Genomic DNA, 21,566 nt, shown 5'->3' on the forward strand with positions numbered 1-21,566 from the left:
GAGAGAGAGAGAGAGAGAGAGAGAGAGAGAGAGAGAGAATGAGAGTGAGAGGGAGGGAGGGAGAGGGAGATCATGGACGAAAATTGAGAAGGAGGCCTTCCGCTCGCGAGCTCTTCGCGATAGGATTTTAAGCTAAATTCTTCCCCGGCGTTTTCTTCCCGCTTGTTTCACATGTAAATCGCAGAGATTGGTTTTGTCGGCGAAAATATTGGATACGTTGATCTACGTTGCGTGACCTAACCATCTTTGGGACTTTAGACAGGCTTATCGTTATAGTTCAGTCACAAAATCGAGGCCGAAACCGAGAATGAAGGAATCACGAAGTTCCGAATAATAATATCAGATAACCGAAAAGATTCGCGCGTGAGTTGTAATATTTTGAATAACCGTTTGCGTATATAATATTTTATTATCTACCGCTTGTTAAGCTGAGTAATGAGTTTCATATTTTTGTTCGCTTACTCATATTGCCTCGAGCCGTTAACATCAATTTAAAATGATGTCCCGACCCTCAGAAGTTTCTGTGTCGAATCACTGTGTTATTCGTGCGTGTTTGCTTTGCGAACTCAAACTCGGGACTGGCGAAGCCAGTCTAGAAAGGTTTGCAGCGCATTTGCAGAAGGTGTGCGGTAACGTCAAGAGTCGCTCAGAGGTGGTTTAAAAAATGTGCTTCAGCGGATGAATCCTTAGAGGATGAAGTCGGGTCAGGAAGACCTCAAATTTGGACACCGATGAATTGAGAACAACGATCGAAATGAGCGCAAATATGACGCGTTAGACGCTTGCTAAAGAGTTTCGAGCAAGTGAAACAATCAGACTTCAAGATAGAAAAGAAGCGGAAGAAGTTCGAACTTGCGCTTTGCCGTTTTAATACTTGACGTGTTAGGATCCTCATTCGAGAGGGAGAAAGAGACAGAGGGAGAGAGAGGCAGATCCATGGGCGAAAATTGAGAAGGAGGCCTTCCGCTCGCGAACTCTTCGCGATAGGATTTTAAGCTGAATTCTTCCCTCCGCCGTCTAGAGAGGAAGAGAGAGAGAGAGAGAGAGAGAGAGTATGTGTGTGTGCGTGCACTCGTTAGTGTTGTATACTCCTTAGTAATCCGAGCACCTTCAAAGTTTATGCGCCACGTATGGCTTACCTGTTCCGATGCGCATCATTCACCGCGTCTTAAATTAAGGATATTTTAACTAAGGACGCTGAAGTTTAGATAGAGCTGATGGCTCTTGATTCATTAAAAAATACTCCGTTCGTCATGTAGCATATCAACGACTTCGTGTAGAAAAACTATTTACTCACACTACGACACCATTATTGACCATATATATGTACGTGTAATTATAGTAATTCCGCGCATAACTCTCTATCTTCATCCTCGAAGAAGAAGACATTTCAGCGAACAGTTGAGAGGCACCGAAGTCGCCGCTTCCTCCGGATAAGCGGCGAAAAGGAGCCATTCTTTCCTTAATTATCAGCTATTTAGCCAAGATTACTCGCGCTCGCGTCTTGCCTCCATGACGACAATCGCTGTAGCCGGAGGAGCGCATTGTGTTACCGGCGTATAATTTCAATGTTGCGTTTCTCCACCTCCCTCCCACTCCTCCGGCCCCAGCCCTTATCTCCGCGCGTACGATTCCCTTTTTCTCCTCGCGTTAAGCGGCCGCCGGCCGGGCGCTTCGTTCTTTCCGAGCTTTATTAGTTCCTTAACCCACTTTCGAACAATGCGCGGGTACACGCAGAGCGGCGGAGAAGCCGATGGTGTCCCTCTCGACAATGTCTCATAACTTCCATAAACAAAGCGGCGCGCTCTCTTGCACACGACCGCGCTTGAATTTTCCGTTGATTATTAAGGATCGCGTTCCCCCCGCCTGACATACTTTTGCTTTCGCCCCGATATATCTTGGCGAGGACGCGACGTCGGGCTCACGTCGGGGGTTGGTCCGCCTTCGAGGGCGGCTACGTGCGACCGAAACACACACGTTTCCGCCGGCGCGGCGCGAGCCAGGACGATGCGCTTTTGCCGGGGACTTCTTCCTCCCGTGGCCGAAATAAGAGCAAAGGACGACGCGGGGATAATGGTATTCTCCCTAAGTTCGTTTTCCAATTTCGCCGAGCCCTCCTGCAGCCCGGTACGATTCCGCCGGCTTTTTGTTGAATTTCTCCGAGGTATCGTTAGAGCTGCACCCCGGAAGTGTGTCGCCGAGTGGAAAATGCACGCCCGTATCTACGCGCGCGCCCAGGCGAGTCTACGTGCACTTCTCGCGTAAACGGGTTGACAAAAGAGGTAGAAGGAGAGGTGAAATGATAAAGCGCGCGCGCGCGCGCGGCATTCTAGGAAAATTAACATTGCGAGAAGCAGATTGCGGGTGAGAGCGCAAAAAGGTAGGAGGGGGAGAGAGAAAGAGAGAGAGAGGGAGAGAGAGAGAGAGAGAGAGAGAGAGAGAGAGAGAGAGAGAGAGAGAGAGAGAGTACAGCAAAGTTTTCGGAATACAAAAGGGAAAAGGAGCAGAGCAGATTTTATATAACGGCAAGAAAATACGCGACAGAGGAGGACGCATAAATATATGAAGAAACGGAGAGCTCCGGCGTAACGGTGGAACTAGCCGAGTTGAGAGAAGACACGTGAGCAGGAGGGCGAGGCAGGGCGCAGAGAGAAAGAGAGAGAGCGAGTGGAAGAAAAACGGTGGGTAGATACGTCAAATAAAGAGTTACAGAGGATAGGAGAGAAGAGAAGCCGCGGTGCTATAATATATCCCTTCTTTCCTCCGTCTCTGGAGAGAGCTCGATTCAAGCCCTCTGTTTTCTCCCGACATCCAATTTCCATACCATTAGAAAGCTCACCCGTAGCTACCTACACACATCTACGCGCGCGTATACACAGGCGACACACGCAAGAGCGGATCTTTGCGTGTTTCCTCGAGCGCCGTGCTTAAAATCGCCGACCTCGACGAACGGTCGTGTACATGTCGACTGATATCGAAGACGACGCGAGCAGTCCGTACTTACCCGAATGGTGGTGACGCGACGCGAATACGCGAAGCGCTCGACTGCTATTTCTTAGGACGAATTCACACCTTGGCAGAAAAGCAGAAAGCAGAAGCCAAAAAAGTGACAGAAAGAGAGAGAGAGAGAGAGAGAGAGAGAGAGAGAGAGAGAGAGAGAGAGAGAGTGACGGACGCTGATAGTCTGTCTCTCTCTTGCGAGAATTTTTCTCTCTGTCATTCTCGTGACTTCTGCTGTTCCGCCAAGGTGTGAACCCGCCTTTACGCGGCCGCAGCGATGAGCATGTGGACGAGCAGCTTTCGTAATGAGATAAGACCGCGTCGGATTAAATTATAATCGCGCGGCTCGAGGCGATTAATAAAACGCGCAACTGAGCGCTTTAATCGCGCGTTTGGATCATCAGGGGGTTGCAAAAATACGCCCGATTATCGATTGATTTCTTTTCCCTCAGATCGACACCAGCTATAATAAGACCGATGAGTGGCGCGAGATGATTGTGAGATTCGTTGCATCTTTCCTGCAAAATTGTCTGTGGTTTAAAATGATGTTTATTATTATACAGCGTGTTCGTCGCAGCATACGACGTTAAATGAAAATAGTCGATTCGATTCAATACAATTTTATACATATAATGAACTGCCACACGTTTACTTTAATTGTATTTGCAACTGCATTCTTTCCAATGTGGACATATATAATTATAATGTGGAATTTTAAATAATTAAATGATTTCATAGCACGACTAAACATTTTTCGTGAGAACTGAGTTTTGAATAATCGAATTTTAAGTAATTGAGTTTCACTTTTAATATACTAACGAATTTTTAATACACTAACGAGCATAACGAGCGAGATATTTTTGCGACGAATGAAGAGACACGATGCCGTGTATTAAGCTGAAGTATCCTTAGTTAAAATGTAATAAACGATGTTACACATCGTGACAGAAATAAGTTATACGTGGAGCGTAAACTTCGAAGATACTTAAATTACCGAAGAATATACAATACCTAATTAGTGCATACTCTGTAGACGGTTTCTACATTAAAACTGCGGAGCGCAAGTTTGAGCCTTACTTCATGATCTAATACGATTAAGATACTGTAATATAAGCCAGCCAGTGCAAGTTATCCAGCATAAGTTAGCGTATAAGCAGAATACGTTAATTATGTGTATATTGTTCGAAACTTGATGTACAATTTCTTTGTTCTCGGTCTCGTTCCCGTCTTCGTAATGAGGCACGCGATGCGTTTGGCCTGTTTAAACTCCCAGAGATGAATATCATTACGTTCGTTAATCCTTGCCGTGGCACATTTTTTCTACTACTTGACGGATTTCTGTGAAATCTCACATTTCTATGTTTTTTGGGTCGCTGATTACAAATCTGAAGATTTCAAACATTCAAGATGGCAGATCCAATATGATTGCTGTATAAGGGTAAATTTGTGTAAGTCTGGATAAACGTGAAGCAGATGCATGATATAAAAGTTTTTCAGATCGTTAATTACGAATTTCATGTCAGATTTATAAAATTCGCTCGAGTAAATTGTTTATAAAAAAAAAAGACGTAGCATAACGTAGTAAGAAAAATTCTGGAGGAAATATATATATTTTGACACATGCGAAGAATATTCAGTAAAATTTTCAGCCTCCAATCTTAGATACTTTTAAAGAAATTACATTTTTTTAAATCGTCTTTTTGAACTTTATTTGCGAATACGTAAAGTAAATATTAATATATCAGAAAAATGTGAGATCATACTTATTTTCATTAAAGCGTCGACAGTACGTCGTAAAAAGGAGAGAAAAAAAGTGCCAAGTATATTTACCGCTGCCGCACAAAGGCATCTAATCTTTTTTTATCGACGATCGGCATATGTGATTACGTGCATGAAGACTAAATTTATAAATAATCACTTTTCCCGCGGGGGATCAGCAAGGAATCGAGAAGGTTCGAAGGGCTCTTTGGAACACCCCAAAGTGCCCAGACAGCGATAAACGGACACATCCACTTCTGATGCAAATGGCTGAACTCGTGGCTGGCGCTCGTGTCGCGCAACGACACGAGCGGAGAGACCATTTTGCGCCGGCGGAATCGTGCGCTGCGAGGATACTCTCGATACTCTCGTCGGAGGCATGCGAAAGCGGATAAGACGTGCAACATCGGCTCGACGAGCGTTAGTGCTCGCGCTAACAACGACCCGTCGACAGCCGCGGCATCGTCGGAGCGAACGCCGGCAGTGAAACCGTTTTCGCCGCGATACTGCTTATTAAAGAGGCGCAGTGCGGCACAATGACGCTTAGAGGCGCGTAGAGTTGATAACGATGTTAATAATCGGCCGAATAGCGCGACGTAAAACCGGATTACGCGGCTAAGCAAATTCCCTTTGTGGCGCGCGAAGCGTGAAATATGAATTGGCGTGCGCGTGGAGACCGGTCACTCTGCCACTCATCCGGTCATCAGCCGATTGTCAATATGAGAAAGAGTTATCGACGCCGGATCGGTTTTTTTCGTCGACGCAATGGCTGACGCTGATCTGCGTCACGAGGTGAGAAAGAGAGAGAGAAGGAAGGGGGATGGAAGAGAAGCAGAAAGATAAAAATCGCCGAGCGACTAACACCACCGCGGTAGCCCGTAACGATACAACGAGTGTGGCTCTCTCTCTCTCTCTCTCTCTCTCTCTCTCTCTCTCTCTCTCTCTCTCTCTCTCTCGCTTTTTCGGTCTCGCTCTCGTTACCCCTTCCATCGCGACCCCCGTCGCATCTAATCGCTGGATTAGCGAGAATTAATTCGTACACGCGGGATTAATCTGCCGTTTTCGGCGTAATCGGCGCTTTTAATCCGCTTAAAAAGAGCAGCTGCGCCCGCGAACTTCCGCGCGGTGGGTACGCGTAATGGAATACGCGCGAGAACGCATGCTCGATAAATACCGGCGAAACTATGTCGTCCGATAAGCAAAGTTGGCGAGAATTCTTCACACGGCGAAGACCCGCTTGTGCGCCGGGTGAGCGCGCTTTCTGTTAGCCGAGCCGCAATAACAACGGGTTACGCCGGGTGGAGTGTAAGGTCGCGCCGAATAATTCGGAATTAGTCGATTGTCGCAGCAGCTCTTTACCAAGCGTTCGTGTTCGAGTAACGCGGAGTCTTTAGCAGCTGTTAAGCCCCGGAATATTAAATTCTCCAGGCTGACCTCTCCGCTCGTTCCCTCCCTCTCCCCCCTCCCCCCCGTTTCCGTCCTCCTCCGCTCGCTGGCCTTTAAAAATGTTTTTAAACAGGAACTCTATCGGCTTGCGAACTTGCGAACGAATTCTAGGGTGTCGTAACGAATTCAATCAAATGGACTGTCTAATTTCTCGATGCATCTCGATACGTGTTTTAGCGGTGGCTTGCAACGAATATTTTCCAGATTCGACCATTTCTGTCTCTCTCTCATGTATTTTTTTTTTTATATTTTATTAGAAATTTTACTCCGTAGTCATTTTCTTCGCCGTAACGCTCTCAGGTTCTCAATCTTTGCCCTCGAGAGCGCAATAAACGCACTTATCTGTCCTCCTTCCTCGTAAAGTTCGTCCATACGCGCGTACGCAATTTCGCGATAAAGTACGCGCGATTTTTACGCCCATTTCTTTCTTCCACGTCCTCTCTTGCGCATTATCTTTCCCGATCTTCTTTTTTCTTTTTTCCTTTTCTCTCTCTCTCTCTCTCTCTCTCTCTCTCTCTCTCAAGATAACGATGAAATTACAGTAGCTTGGAAACGAACAAAAGCGTGGCTGACAATGTTCTTCTAATAGCGATAGCTCACCTAACGACGCTCTCGTAAATTCTCGTCACGCGAAAGCGATCTCGACGCGCGAAGCGTAACGACGTTAAATGCCGTTAAAGCCCGCACTATCAATTACGAACATTACGCTTTTCTGCCGCTGGGAGAAGGGGGTTCACTCCTTTCGCTCTTCCCCCGCCCCCCTCTCTCTCTCTCTCTCTCTCTCTCTCGGCTAGGACGAAGTGTGCTGTAACGACGGAAGCGAAGAAGAAACGAATCCACTCTCCGAAAACATGTCCGCCGCTGTTAACGCGAAAAAGTTCCTTCCACCGATTCAGGGAGTCTTATATTTTGTAATACGCCGCGCCGCGCATCCACGAGGCCGATATTATTCTCATTGAGAAGCGGATTTCATAAAGGGAACAGGAAGGCAACATTGCTCGAAAGTACTTCTTGAAACTTCGTAATGGAAAGATTCTGTATTTCTCTGTCGTTTTTGCTCGATGCCTCGATGCGATTCCATTTCTTGCGTCGCGCAAGCGAGCAACTTTTCCTCTTCACCTCTGCCTCTCTCTTTCTCCCCCCTTCCCCCCCTCTCTCTCTCTCTAGCCATTTTCCTTCTTGAGGGTTAAATCGACGAGAATGCACGGTGCACACGTTACGATCTCTCTCGTAACTTCGTTACAGATTTCTCGCGCGCTTCGATTGCGCGCGCGGCACGCGACCGATCGCGCGCGAAGTTTCAAGCTTCGTTTTCACGCGAATTTGCCTCGCGTAGGCGTATGCAATCGAAGATTAAGGGATCGCGGGGTGCGACTAGAATCCGCGCATGCAAGGCGTGCTTTGAACGGGGCTGAAAGTAAGCGAATGCCAAAGTGGACGACGAATTTGAAAATGTCGACAAATGTCGAATGTAGAGGCGAAACGTCAAGTCCGGTTTACACCGGTAATAACGTGTACTTGCAGCGGTGTCAATCGACAATTACAAGGGGGACGTTTTATTAAAACAAGCCAGCCACATTTTGCTGTTAATTTGTTTATTTTGGAGAAAGAGATGTTTGTTCTCAGCATTTTGCGCAAAACAAATGTTATTGGCGAAAGTTCGGAATTTCGGCGATACGTTGGTAACGGTGATGCGGTCGCCAACATCGTGTCGGTGATGTTGAAAGCGAATGTTATTTATTAACAAAAAGTTGAGATACTGCGCTGGCAACAATATTAGTAGCAGCGGCGTCACTCGCTCGTAACGAATATCAGGCATCGGCAGTTGCTCTCCTTGGTATCCGTTGAAGCGCCGTTGAAGTGTTGTGAAGTGATGTTGAAGCGCACCATCACTCTGGGCCATCATTCTCCGTTGACCATTTATTATTTACCCGGTAACAGGGGTCTTCATGGTCAAACGTGCCTAGCGGGCGCTATATACTATATTTCTCTGACACCGTTCTTGAAAATAGTGAAATTTGTATATAGCACTTTTTCGTTAATAACAGTGTTGTCATTGACCGTTTAAACTTGTTATCAGTACTTTGGGATATTTTCGCCAATAACATCGATATTAGTAGTTTGCGGTAAATTTTATTACTTTATACGTATCGATGGCACTGCTAAAAATACATGTTATTGTCAATTTTGTCGCTCGTGTAAACGGGCGTTTATGGCTCCTACGTTCGTCGTTAATATTTGTTTACCTCCCTTTGCTAACAGCGTCGTTGGAAATATTCGGCAAGCTGTTTTCTGGGAGATATGGTTTTACTAGAAATATTTCTGTCGATAGATTTTCGCTATTTTTATCATTACTGTTGTTTTTTTTCGGCCTTCGTAAACCGGCCTTCAGATTCGAACGATAGCAACTCAGCATAATTAAGGATAAATCTGCAATATTTTTAAGTGACATCCTTTGCGAACCATGTACGAGCCCAACATGGTTTAAAGTACAAATTACTTATTCGGCAACTTTTAACACATATTTAAATCAAAGAAATCTCCGAAATATTTAACTACACAATATTTTCTACATAATTATCGGATTTTACATCACACAAATATTTATTCGATAGTTAATATATATACCGGGTGTTTCAGACCACCGGATTCAGACCCGGGCCACCCGATTTTTTCGATTTTTGGAAATTTCAAAATCATCAAATTAACCATCAAATTAATCATCAAATTAAATTCAGAGCGCTATTGGAACAATATATTCTCGAGACTAAATAGAGCAAGAAAGTCTAGTATCACTTTTTCTTCTGACAAATAGTTAGCGAGATAATAGTTAGTGAGTTAAATATTGAAAAAGTTATCAAGTTTTCCTTTAATATCTAGAAAAATATTAGGTAAATAAAAAAATGTTTCAGACAAAAGTTGTTTGCAACTTTGCAACAAAAGTTTGCAACAAAAGTTAATTGCTAAAAAAAGATGATGTAATAAAAAATTGGGGTATCTATCTCAGATTTTTATGTTGATCTTGACTGAACTTTTCAAGGTTATCCCAAGATCAAATTCATAGGGTCAATAAATAGATCCTTTGAAGCTCTACAACTTTTGTCTGAAATATTTTTCTCTAAAATGTCGCGTTAACGAAAAAATCGGATGACCCGAATGGTCTGAAACACCCGGTATATATATATATATATATAGTTAACCGATAGTTCGAGATATCAGTCTCGAAATTTTTTATCGTTTTCGTCGCATACTGAGCAACGTTCGGCTTCACTTTTGCAAGTACTCTCTCGAAACATTTGTAATTCCGTGGAGCAATACGATGTGAACTTTGCAGAAAAAGTCGGCATTCCGTCGATAAAGTTTTCAAGTATGGCATCCCCTTAATTCGCGGGAGAATTTCAAGTTCGCTCACGCGAAGTAACGAAATCGCAGGATAATTTGCGGACGGCAATCTCCTCGCGCCTGCAACATTCGCGGAGGCGTCAAAATTAAATCGCGAGTTCGAAAGTTTAATCTCATTTTCATTGCGCACGCGCGCGCTCCGGAAATCTGATTACGCGAATCTACAGAGCATTTTTATTGCTGTTTCATCTCTCCCCATCCTCTCTCTTTTTTTTGGTCGCCGTTCACTTTTCGCTCGTCGGGCGGACGTGACGTTTGATCCGTTAAGCGGACTTCGATACGGATTTCATTATTCAACATTAGTAAAGATTACAACACGCGTAAACGTTTCGCAACGAAGATGAAAAGCGTAAGTAATTACGGAATATAATTCGATAACTGACGAAATCTCATGCCGGTATTAATGAAAAACGGTTTACTGGATGAAACGTCGAGAGAGTGCCCCGTGAGATTTAAGCGAGATTTGATTCCGTTATTCGAGAACGCATTTTCCCACATCTGCGCCCCGCGCGGAAGGAAGTAATACAGCGCGTGTAATGGAGTTTGCACGAAAGTATAAACATTCGACCTGGGGGTGTATTTTTCCAAGTCCGCCGGATCATTTTCATCCCTCTAGCGCGCGTCCGTTCGAGAGAACGCGCGTTAGAAAATAGACCGTCCAACGGCTGACGTAAAGTCACTCCGCGCGAGCGGAGCGGCCGCTCTGTGACTTGCCGGGGCTGCATCGGATATTTAATTATTTTTTCTAAACCAATAATGACCGATAACAGAGTTTACCGGCGGCGCCGGGACGACGCGTTAATCTCGCGCTTCCTAAATTATCGATATCCACACGTTGTTTGCGCGAGAGCAGGAGTTGCGCGCGCGCGCTTTTCCCGTCGAGTTCGGGCGTACCTACATCGATTACTTTCGATTCTCGTAAAGCAGCCTCTATGGCATTGTTACGCGCGGTAGTTAAACGTGACTTTAATGCCGCCGTTTTGAGTTAGTGAAACGCTGCATCGTGATTTCTCGCGGCGATAAATCGAACGTTACGCCTCGCGCTGCGCGAAACGCGCTTACGAGGCGAGACGAGGCGAGGAGGATTTCGAGAAAAAAAAATGTATTCAGTCTACGCGAACATAGTCGGGCTATCAAAGCTTTTATGCGCTTATTATTATAATCATAAAATGTAGGAAACCCGCGGCGTCCGGGAGCCGGCGCGGAATTCATTTTCTCTGCGGTGGGAAGAGTGTCGGTAGCTTTCTCCACTTGTCCTTGGAGGAGGGGGGAGGAGAGAGAGAGAGAGAGAGAGAGAGAGAGAGAGAGAGGAGGGCTAGAGAAAAACGCTTATTATCATTTTAAGGTGAGCCTTCCCTAAGAACTCTCACAGGTGATCGACGCTATGATAGAATCTATGTATGATAATATACAAGGTGTCCCCGAAAATTCAAGATACACACTCGTCGTATGCAGATAGATCGGTAGGGGGTTGAACTGAACAGAAAAGAGAAGAGAAGAGAGAAGAAAAGAAAGAGTTTATTTTCTTAATTAAACGTTTGATTAAATGGTTTGATCCAAACGATGTCACGTTGTAAGTAAAAAAGCTTTACGATTAAAATCATGTTACTTAAACGCTTCATATTCTGAATTAGATAACTTGATGTTCAAACGCACGAGGAACGTTGCCAACGCAACTGCGTAATCGCTCTGAGGTACACGCGCGGCACGTACAGTCGTATCGTGCGATGTATTTCGCGGCAGCCGGCCGTAACGAAAGGATTAAGGGAATGCGCGAGTTAACTCGTAGTTGGCGCATGGAAATTCTTCTCGCACGCCAGCTACGAGAGAGAGAGAGAGAGAGAGAGAGAGAGAGAGAGAGAGAGAGAGAGAGAGAGATAAATCTCTGTCTGCAACACGAGTCCGACGGTCAATGTATCAAGCGGTATTTAAGTAAATCATTTTATCCGCAATTGCTACTCCGCGGAGAAATCAGATGTTTTTCAGAAATCTTTTTATCTTTAGAAATAATTAGAAATATTTTTTTAGAAATAATCAAAATCAATTACAATAGTCACTGACTATCATCGAGATGCTTCCTTCATCGATTCGAGTAGAGACATTTTTGCGCCGATTTACTTCAAATTGACTGGCGTAGTCGGCGGACGGAACAAAGAATTCTTCGCGCGCCATCTCCGAGAGAGATAACTCTGATACGAATCCGGCGGTTAATGTGTCAAGTGGTAGTATTTAAGTAAATCGTTTCATCCGCGAATTACCAGCCTGCGGGAAAGTCAAATATCCCTCGGGTCGAAATTACTCGAGTACACTCACTGAGCATCGTTGAAATACTCCTTTGACTGATTCAATTAGAAACATTTTTACCAATTCACTTTGAGAATGTAACTCCTCTCGGGAGCGAATTCCAGGTAATGAGGGCTGCATATTGGAAAGAAAGAGTTTCGGAAGCGAGAAGTACGAGGGGAAGTAGGAGGGAGGAGACGTCGTAATTATCACTCCCGTTGCCCTCGTAGCTAGCGCGGTCAAATTGCAGTCGTATCATCTAAGATAATTGCGCACGCTCTGAGCCCCGCCGCATTACGATTATAATGCGCACGCAGTTGCGGTGGTAATCACAGCGATACGTCCGATTCGATAATCGTAATTACCGCCGTGGTTACGCTGTTCACTTGTCGCGTTTGCAGCGACTGAAAGAGGGGGAGGGCGAGAGAGGGGCGGCAACGGGATTGCTGCACGCGCGCAACATCTCCGGTATCTGGCGCGCGGATGTTAATATGCTGGAATATGCAATCGTAACCGCGCTTACGTTCGCCGAGTTTCTGTTATTATCACTTAGCTATTTCGCGTCCGTGTGGTGGAGCGCCGCGGACGATCGTTGATGCCGATATCTATCTGATTATACAACCGTAGCTTAGCGCGCGCGCGCGCGCTATATTTCCGCGTTTCGAGCTTGCGCGCTCTCGCGATAATTGCTAATGATACGCTTGTGAGGCAAACTTTAAATATCGTCGTGTAATCGCCGTCAGCGTATGAGGGAGAAAGAGGGAGGGAAAGGGAGGGAGAAAGAGAAAGGACCACGACGATAACCGCCGCTATTAATCTTGAGGCGCGCCGCCGCGCGCGCTGAAAATAATATACACTAGCCGTTTTATTTAATCTAGCGCCGCTGATTATTTCAGCTCCACGGATTTCGCGACGTGCGCAACTTTTGTGCCATTTATTTGTGTTCGTTCCACACGACGATGTATGTCCACGTCGGTCGTGCCGTTACGTCCTAGCAGCGGATTCATTTTGCGATATCGATCGGACTGGCGTTACGCGAGACGGATCGTGTCGGCGCTTTTTCCACCTTCGTGGAAAAAGTAGTAGAAAATGTGTGGATTATAAAGATATGAAAGATTATTTATGTTTTATTGGTGGAATATATGTCGTTAAAAATTAACGGACGCGGACAGAGATGGGTTCTCGTTGTAAGAGAATTAATCGGCAACAAGACGGCCGTTCTAATTAAGAGAGAAGTGCGCCCTCCAAGGTACAATCAGGCTATCCTTCGCTGAAAATGCTGTACCTATAACCGATGGTTCACTTTCAAGTGCAATAGCACTGCAACCGAGAAAATGTCTGTTAATAGTAGCGACCGTTTTCATTATTGATGCAATTTACAAACGAACAGACAGTGTCATTGCACGCGAAGCGTTTGGAGAAGTCGTTCCACTTCATAGCTGCAATCGCAAAAAGTTGGATCTGGTACATAACGAATTCGGATTTTACAATGAAATCTTACTTCTACCGATCGAAATTAGTGAGATACAGAATGAAAGAATAAAATAAAACGGCATCATTTTTAAGTAGAAAATACACAATATTCACGACAAGCGAATTTTCGAGAGAGAAAAAGAGAGATAGCGGATATACGAAGACAACGGAAAAAAGGAAGACATTGCGGTGATTTTTTTTCTCTTTTTTTTTTTTTTTTCAATTGATCCACAAAAATTCGTACGTCAGCTACGAAAGGTAGCTCTCGCTTCAGTATGAATTCAACTGGTTAAATGGTATTTAAGTAAATCGTTTTATCTGCAAATTACTACCCTGCGGAAAAATGAAGTATCTCTTAAAATCAGTGAAAGTACGCGCTGATTTGTCGGTGAAATGCCCCCTTTATTCATTCAATCGGGAAAATTTTTATCGCTCCACTTTAAGAGAGTATGTAAAAGAGTGCACACTCGGCCGGCATAGTTGTGTGCAAATTTCCATGGCGTCCAGAACATTTTGCGGTATCTCTGATTTTGTCTCTTTTTTCCTTTTTTTTCTTTTTTGTTTTTTTTTTCTCTCTTTTTTCCTTTTCCGTTTTTTTTTTTTTTTGGACATTGCAGAACAGGAATTCGGCGGTCCGGCACGACAGATAAGCCGGATCTGCCCGGCTCCCGGTAGCATCGTGTTTCTCCCCCCCCCCTCTCTCTCTCTCTCTCTCTCTCTCTCTCTCTCAATCGTTGCAGCGCGCCTCTGCCCAGATTTGCATATATCCGACGTGAAACTCAGCGATGACTATTGACGATGATGCGACTGATTGTGAAGACCATAACTAGCGCGTTATCGCGCGGAACATTAACGTACGTTAACACACAGTCGCGGCTCTCGGCCGTGGAGAGCGCTCGTCCGCCCGTAGCTTGACACTTACTACTACCGTGGCCGCGCGGATAACTACCGATGCCTTACCTACTGTCAGCATTATCGCGTTCTATTACTACTAGGCTCTTGGCCGCGGTCGCTGGTCCAAGTACGCTTGCCAATGACTACTGATATCGAGCCGGCCGCTCAATGCGGAACTGTAACTGCTGTAACGTCCATTGACGTTTCTATTGGCGTGATCGAGGGAATCTATTGACCCGTACACGACGACCAGATAACAATTATTGTCACGGAGGAAACCACCGCGACGAGGCGTTCTTCGCGTCCCTCGCGATTCTTACGTGTGTGCGAACTCGCGCGCGCGTGCGTGATGTCTTTGTGTGCGTGTGTGACAGAGAGAGAGAGAGAGAGAGAGAGAGAGAGAGAGAGAGAGAGAGAGAGAGAGAGAGAGAGAGAGAGAGAGAGAGAGTCACGAGGAAATAATTCGTCGCGTCTCGAGAGTCCTTTCCGATGACATCTATTTCTGACGTCGACAGCAAATAATTTTTCAATCTCCGGGTAATATATAATGATATTGAATTTTTTACACACAAACGCATGTGTGCGCATTTACGCTCATGGGAAGTCTTTTCTTTCATTTTTTCTTTTTTGAAACATTCTCCTTCGCTGGATATGTGGGAAAAAACGCGATATTTCTCGTGCGCGGTATTTTCAACATTGTTTCTCGATGAAATAGAAAAAATTTTTTCCTACGATACTGTCCTACGTGAAATGTTTCGTTACGAAATAACATATGTATCTATAGCGTCTCTGTTCCAATTAAAAAAGAAAAAAGTTCGCCGCAACGTCTCCCTTTTCCGTTGTCTTCGTACTCGCTGTCTCTCTCTCTCTCTCTCTCTCTTTCTCTCTCTCTCTCTCTCTCTCTCTCGCGGATGTCACGTGTTTTTCACTTAAAAATAATACAAAATAAAACGAAGATACTCGCGAAAACTATATTTCAAATTTCTACGTAGAAAGCGGATACGCTTACACGACGGTGGTGTGATTTATTAGGATTTTCAAACACCGAGAGACAGAGGGAAAGAGAGAGACTCTCTTTTTTCTCTCTCTTTTGCTTCCTAGTATCACTCCAGTGTCTCGAAAAGCCAATAAATCGGCGTCGTAGCGGATCACCCAAAAGTAAACGTAGCAAGATGACACTTTCCGGAGATCCCAGATGCTTATCTTCTCTCTGTTTTCTTTTTCAGAACTTGAAGAACCAAATCATGACGACAAACGTTTGGGTGGAACAAGTGAGTACCATGTTACTTCCTTTCGTTGCGATGCATGCGCGCATATTTGCGTATCACAACAATTGAAGCGCGAAATGAACTCCACGGTTGTTCCACGTTTGAGGCCATCGATATAGAAAAGGATACCCAGACGGATATATAGCGCACCTCAATAAGGCCTCTTACTTCCGGTTTGGATAACTTCAAGCTGGGCGCATTGTACCAACATATCCCTAATCGAACTGTTTGTTTTAAGAAGAACTTTGCTGAAATTCTTTTCACGATCGATACAGTCTGATAAAAAAAATGTATACATGCGGCCGAATTGAAATATCTAACCGGAAATGGGAGGAGGCGTTATTGAAATTCTATGTACGAGCACAATATTTAATTGAATTAATTAACGTTAAAGGGAAAGCTGTGGTACTCTCGGCATTATGTATGGCCAAACATTCGTTAGACCGAGAGTAACTAAATATTTTCGACCGGACACATCCGTTTCTATGTAGAAACATATGCGTTCATCATGGCGGTTAATTATTCGAGAAATCGACGACGATGTTCCAAAGCAAACCTGACGGTTTGATGGTTTGAGGTTGAGTTTGCGTAACGTTTCGTCCACTCGTGCGTCATAAACACGTATAATCAGCTGAAAAGTGATACGATGCAGTAAAAGTACATTTGCAAAATGTGGATGTTGACACAAAGGTCAGTTTTACTCTCGATTAAGTCTTCCAAGAGTCGTCGAAGCAAAGAAAAGGGAGTTACTCATTGCGTCAACATCCACGAGCGATTACGCGAACTAAACCTCAAACTGTCAAACTGTCACGGCTGTTTCACGGAATATCGTTACCGATAACTCCGGTACTGATAACTAATTAGCAGTCTTGATGAGCGTGTATGCAGAAACAGACCGTTCGACTGAAAATCCCCGGTGACTTGATCTAGTAAATATTTGGGCTGAGACCGTGACGTTTGCTAGTGACTAAAGTGACACCTTTAAAAAGATCTCTACGTCGATGTTTTCACAACGATATACATCAAATAGGATAACATTCAGCATTGTGGAATATCGCGCGATTGGCCGAAAGGCGACGACATCGAGTGACAGTCGCTCAAAGATGGAAAACGATTGCGCCAGCCGACTGCCAAAGCTACCGATTCCCTCTCTCTCTCTCTCTCATCGCGTTCTCTCCGCAAGTTCTCTATACATGACACACATCGTATCGCTTTGACCGTCGGGATTTTCCCTTTCGGCGTAAGGCGGTTTGGAATTTCAAAGCAGGCGAATTTCATTCGCGCTTGTCGACGATGAAATCCGGATCGGCGGATAGCAGTTGGCCTTTATTGGCGTAACACTCTCCTGCCAGCCTCGAGCTACTCTGTGACGCGACCATTCTTCTTCGTTCCTCTCCCCCTCCCGCTCGCGTTGTTCTCTTCCCGTTGCGAATTCATCGATCGTGATCGTTTTTGCTCTTTGCTCCGCCAGAGATCACGATCTCCCGACTTAAGGAGAATGCTCCAATTAGCGACAATAAGTAATCAACCTCATCGTGCAAATAAATTAATAAATTAAAAATATATATACATGTTAAGCTGAGCATAGAGAGCTGCTTTCGTGTTGGGAAGCTTGAATATTTGGCGGTTTAATATTGTGTTAAATTTTCTAACTTATGGAAACTGATTTAAGGAGAGATTTTTCTATTTATTTATGATACTTTCTCGATGAAATTACTAAAGCAGTATATTTAGTGGTATGACGGTTTAGTCCCGAAGACGTTAAAGAATAACTGCGCATTTCAGGTATCTGAAATTAATTATCAACTCGATCGAATGATGTTCCTGCATTTTTTATCGCTTTAAATTTTACTCGAAAAATTCGTCGTAACTGATAATATATAAAGTTCAAGGTAGGAACACATGTTTAGAATAAACCTGGCTGATTTATTGAAGAAAATGGATGCACCGTCACTGAAAGAAGAGTCGTCGCGAGTTGCCCCTCGACAAATTTTCAACCCGAAAAGTATCGATGTTGTGGTGACACCGACGTGAGTCGCACGCGAGACGACGATTATCTCGCTTTCCGGGGGGAAGAAGGAGGAACAACGGTGACGATTTTATATTCAGATAGCGAAAGATAAAGTCGTAGGAAGGGCGAAGGAGAGGTTGCGCGGCGCGATGACAGGCGGTACTTCAGAACGGTTCACTGGAAAGATCTCCCTCCTTCTCGCCCCGTCTGGTCCTGCTCTAGGACACGTCGAGATGTCAAAAAGCCTTGCCTCGCCTTACAGAATCTACAAGCGACGGGGCGATGTCGGTGGGATGCATTTTAATTGCAAAACAGCTTTGGTCTCGCGCACGTAGGCGCCCGTGCTCGCGCCGGGATGCAAGCCTCGTCTTGTGCGACGTTGGAAAATTTGGAATTCTCCGAGAGTCGCGCCGGACGACGCTCTGGCGACGATCCAAAAAACTTGCTACCGCGAGATAGAATGGATTTTTCTGGCCGGAATGTATGGATATTTCTCGGCTGACTGTATGTGTGTGTGGCGGAATTCTTTGACATCACTCCAGATTCTCGCGTGTGAGCACGCGCCAAGCGAGAAAGAGGGAGGAGAGGGGGAGGGAGCAGTGAAAGAGAAATCCACGAGATTAATCGTTGTTATTAATTTTCCAGAGAGAAATGAGAGCTAACGCTCCCAATTACAGTCATTTCGCGCGGGATAGAATAACATTCATTAATTTCTATATAAATTCGTCGATCCGACGTTATATAAGAGAGACTGTTAATATCAATTTAAGCAATAAATGCCGCACTTTCGAGTCCAAATTATTGGACTCTGAATTAACTGATTTTAAATTAAAAACACAGTAATCGGAGATATTTACGTGCAAGTTCCAATCGCGAGCAACCGAACGATTTCTATAAAGCTGATACGACACTTAATTCAGAGTTGGAGTGAAAAAAGTTACACTGCCAAATACTTGACATACAAGACTTTTCAGGAAATATCGATTGTTTGACCAAGAGAACTAATTTTACTGAGTGAAATATGCTGCAAATAGCAAATAGCAAACGTGTCCTAAACGTCGTGTTCTCTTCAGCACTAGCAACATCCTGAGTGTAAATTCAAAATGCAACGATTATAGCAGAGCTAAAGAACATAAAAAAGTTTCTTTTTTCCTCACAGTCTTCGTTACAATCCACTTAAACTAGATTCGAGCCGAAATTGCGACCGCCAGCGTGTCGGAGACGGCGTGTGAATCGGTCTTTGTGCCGTTTCAATTTCTGCCGACGAGTTCGCCGCGGCTGAGCCTCTGCGGGAAATTCCTGCGGAGGGCGGAGGGCAACGGCTACACACCGTTATCCGCGCACAATGAGCCTTTGGTCGTGAGATCCAAGATACGAACTTCGCGGAAGTTTGCCGAAGGGCTTCTCCCGACCTTCGTAGGCGCGGCTCCCGATATTGCGCAGTCGCGTGCCCTCCGTTTTTACGAGACTTGTTCGCCGACGACTCCCCTTTTTATCCGCGCCGATGCTTCGTTACGATCGTTTGTCAGTGTCGATAAAGCCAGACCGCCGTCTTTCCCGTTTCTCTCTCCCCGTCCCTTTTTTGTCCCATCCCCCCGTTCTGTTCCATGTCGATCGGTCGGTCCGGGTGAGACGGGAAGACGCCCAGAGCGCGGAGAGCCAACGGCGAGGTGCTCGCTTTCGCCGTCACGTCGCTCTTCGCCGATGAAGTGGCGTCTCTTTTATCAGAGTTTCGGAATTGCTCGCGATTACTCCGCTCGCCGGGCGGAGAAGCGCAAGCGACGGCGGGGCTGTCTGTGTACAGCTCAGGCCTGGTCGTGACCGCCTGTCTCGATGGCGTCGTTTGATGGCTTCGGAAGTTCCGCAATACTCGCGAGGTAAACAGTCATATGTTTTTCTTGACAGGAGGAGGATGGTCGAGACGCGCGAGCAGCCGCGTAAGAAAGTTTAATCGAGTCGGGTCGGAGAGGTGAAAGGAGCACAAGGGGGCAGCGGGAGGATGGGAGAGGCGTCTCTCTCTCTCTCTCTCTCTCTCTCTCTCTCTCTCTCTCTCTCTCGTGCGCGTCTGTGTTTTTGCAAAACAGCCTGAGATATTATCTTCGCTCCGAAGACAAATTGCGATAGAAATAATGGGCGAGGTAGGCAGAGATAGACGGAGACAGACAGACGTTGCCCCCGCACTTTTTCGAATTTTGTATTTTTTCGAATTGTGCTGCATTGTGCTACGTTTGTGCCGTATTGTGCCGCAATCCGCAACTCTGTAACTCAAAGCGCACTCAAGAAAATTAAAAAAAACTAAGTTTTTGGTAGCCCCGAATTTTACGAATTTTGACTTTTTCTTTATTGTGCCGTATTGTGCTATGTTCGTGCTGATTTGTCCGGCAAACGCGAGACCGATAACTTCAATAACATTTGAGAAAAAGAATAAAAACGAAAATTTGCCAGCCCCGCACTTTTGTCCGAATGGACTCAATTTTTGTTTGTGAATTCCTACTAACTTGTGCCGCGTTGTGCCGTTTGAAGAAACTGGATATCTTCTTTCGTTCAGTAGAAAAAAAATATTAAAGTTAAAATACAAATTAACAAATAACTTTTTCTACAATGCATTCATCGCACAATAACGGCACGATAAAGAAAAAATACAAAATTCGAAAAGTGCGGGGCCAATTTTACACACATGACAAATAGGGACGAACGGTCCGGGTGGATAAAAAGTAACGAGAAAACACCCTCCCCCCTCCCGCGAAGCCAATTGCGATCGGCAAAAAAGACACACGAGAAACGCGCGCGACATAGACTGTTTATTAATAAGGAACGCGCACGCTGATTAGCGAGACTTGCGCAATCGTCGCGGTCGATCCACCTCAGCCATCGATCTCTCTCGAGCGTGCCGGCTTGAGCCGGATTTATTGTGTCGATTGTGTTGGAATAATTACAGCGATGGGCAACAGAGAGAGAGAGAGAGAGAGAGAGAGAGAGCGAGAGGGATTTAATGCACGCGAATCTGCGCCATCTGCGACGCGTACCAGGCCGAATTTCATCGTCGATGGGGACAAGATCATAATCGCGCGCAGGCAATGCAATCGCGTGGCACACGCGCAAATTAGTCGTCGAAAAATTATTTAATTGCGTTATCTGCTGGCGTATTATTGCCGCCGCGCGTGCCGCGCTCCGGCCCCGGGGAACGGGAGAGGAAGTTGGGATGGAAGGGAGAGGGAAGATAGAGAAATCGAATTCCCATATTCGGATGGCTGTTATTATTAGCGAGCGGATCTCCTCTTGCCGCTGCGTCGGCCGCCGCCGCCATTTCTATTGTGGAGGGTCGACGGAAATCGGCGCGAGTTCGCGGCACGGCTGCCCTGGAGTGCGCCTTCGGGTGTCGTCTCTTCAGGGGGATATTTATACAGTAAATATGGCGAGGCCGAGAGTGTCACGGTGAGTCCTTCCTCCTCTCTCTCTCTCTCTCTCTCTCTCTCTCGCGCGCGCATTCCTTAGCCTTTGTAACTGCGAGCGAGTAATATAAGTAGGAGTCGGATTCTCGCTCTTCCCGTCTTTTGTTCATTAACCGATGCGCCGCGACTCGCTCGCGCCGCACTTAACTCCTCGATAATACAAAGAAGACGCTGTGTCCGTTACAAAGGCTGCGTCTTGAATAATAGGTCCTCGGCATCGGGCAGCGATTTGCATAGCGAGAGCAGCCAGCGCCTGCATCGTGTCGTTACGTAATGTCATTGTGTCGGGGAAGTCGTTTACGCGCGAGTTTATCTCACGAGCTCGCTCGCTCGCTCGTTCGCTCGTTCGTTCGCTCGTTCGTTCGTTCGTTCGTTCGTTCGTTCGTTCGTTCGTTCGTTCGCGAAAATGCACACCGCGCTGTTATTATTTCGGCGGCTTTCTGTCGAACGCCGACGCGCGCGCTCAACGGAAAGCCGCGTCAGCGATGGTTTTTGTCGATTATCACGAGTCGCGTGTCGCAATGTTTGAGTTCCCCGCGCGGAAGGCGCGTAACGAAAAACAGCGGCTGTGTGTTTCCC

At 45.6% G+C, this 21,566-nt stretch overlaps 1 protein-coding gene across 2 annotated transcripts in view; it reads left to right on the forward strand.

Moving 5' to 3' along the window:
* nAChRalpha1 (nicotinic acetylcholine receptor alpha1) overlaps positions 1-21,566 on the forward strand; it is a 158,479-nt gene that overhangs the window by 104,037 nt on the left and 32,876 nt on the right. For both annotated transcript variants that reach the window (XM_025297028.1, XM_025297029.1), the window contains exon 3: positions 15,483-15,527. In XM_025297028.1, the coding sequence (XP_025152813.1) occupies positions 15,483-15,527 (45 nt within the window). The remainder of the gene's footprint in view (positions 1-15,482; positions 15,528-21,566) is intronic.

Source organism: Harpegnathos saltator, unplaced genomic scaffold (genome assembly GCF_003227715.2).
Source record: "Harpegnathos saltator strain DR-91 unplaced genomic scaffold, Hsal_v8.6 scaffold167, whole genome shotgun sequence".
Lineage (NCBI taxonomy): Eukaryota > Metazoa > Arthropoda > Insecta > Hymenoptera > Formicidae > Harpegnathos > Harpegnathos saltator.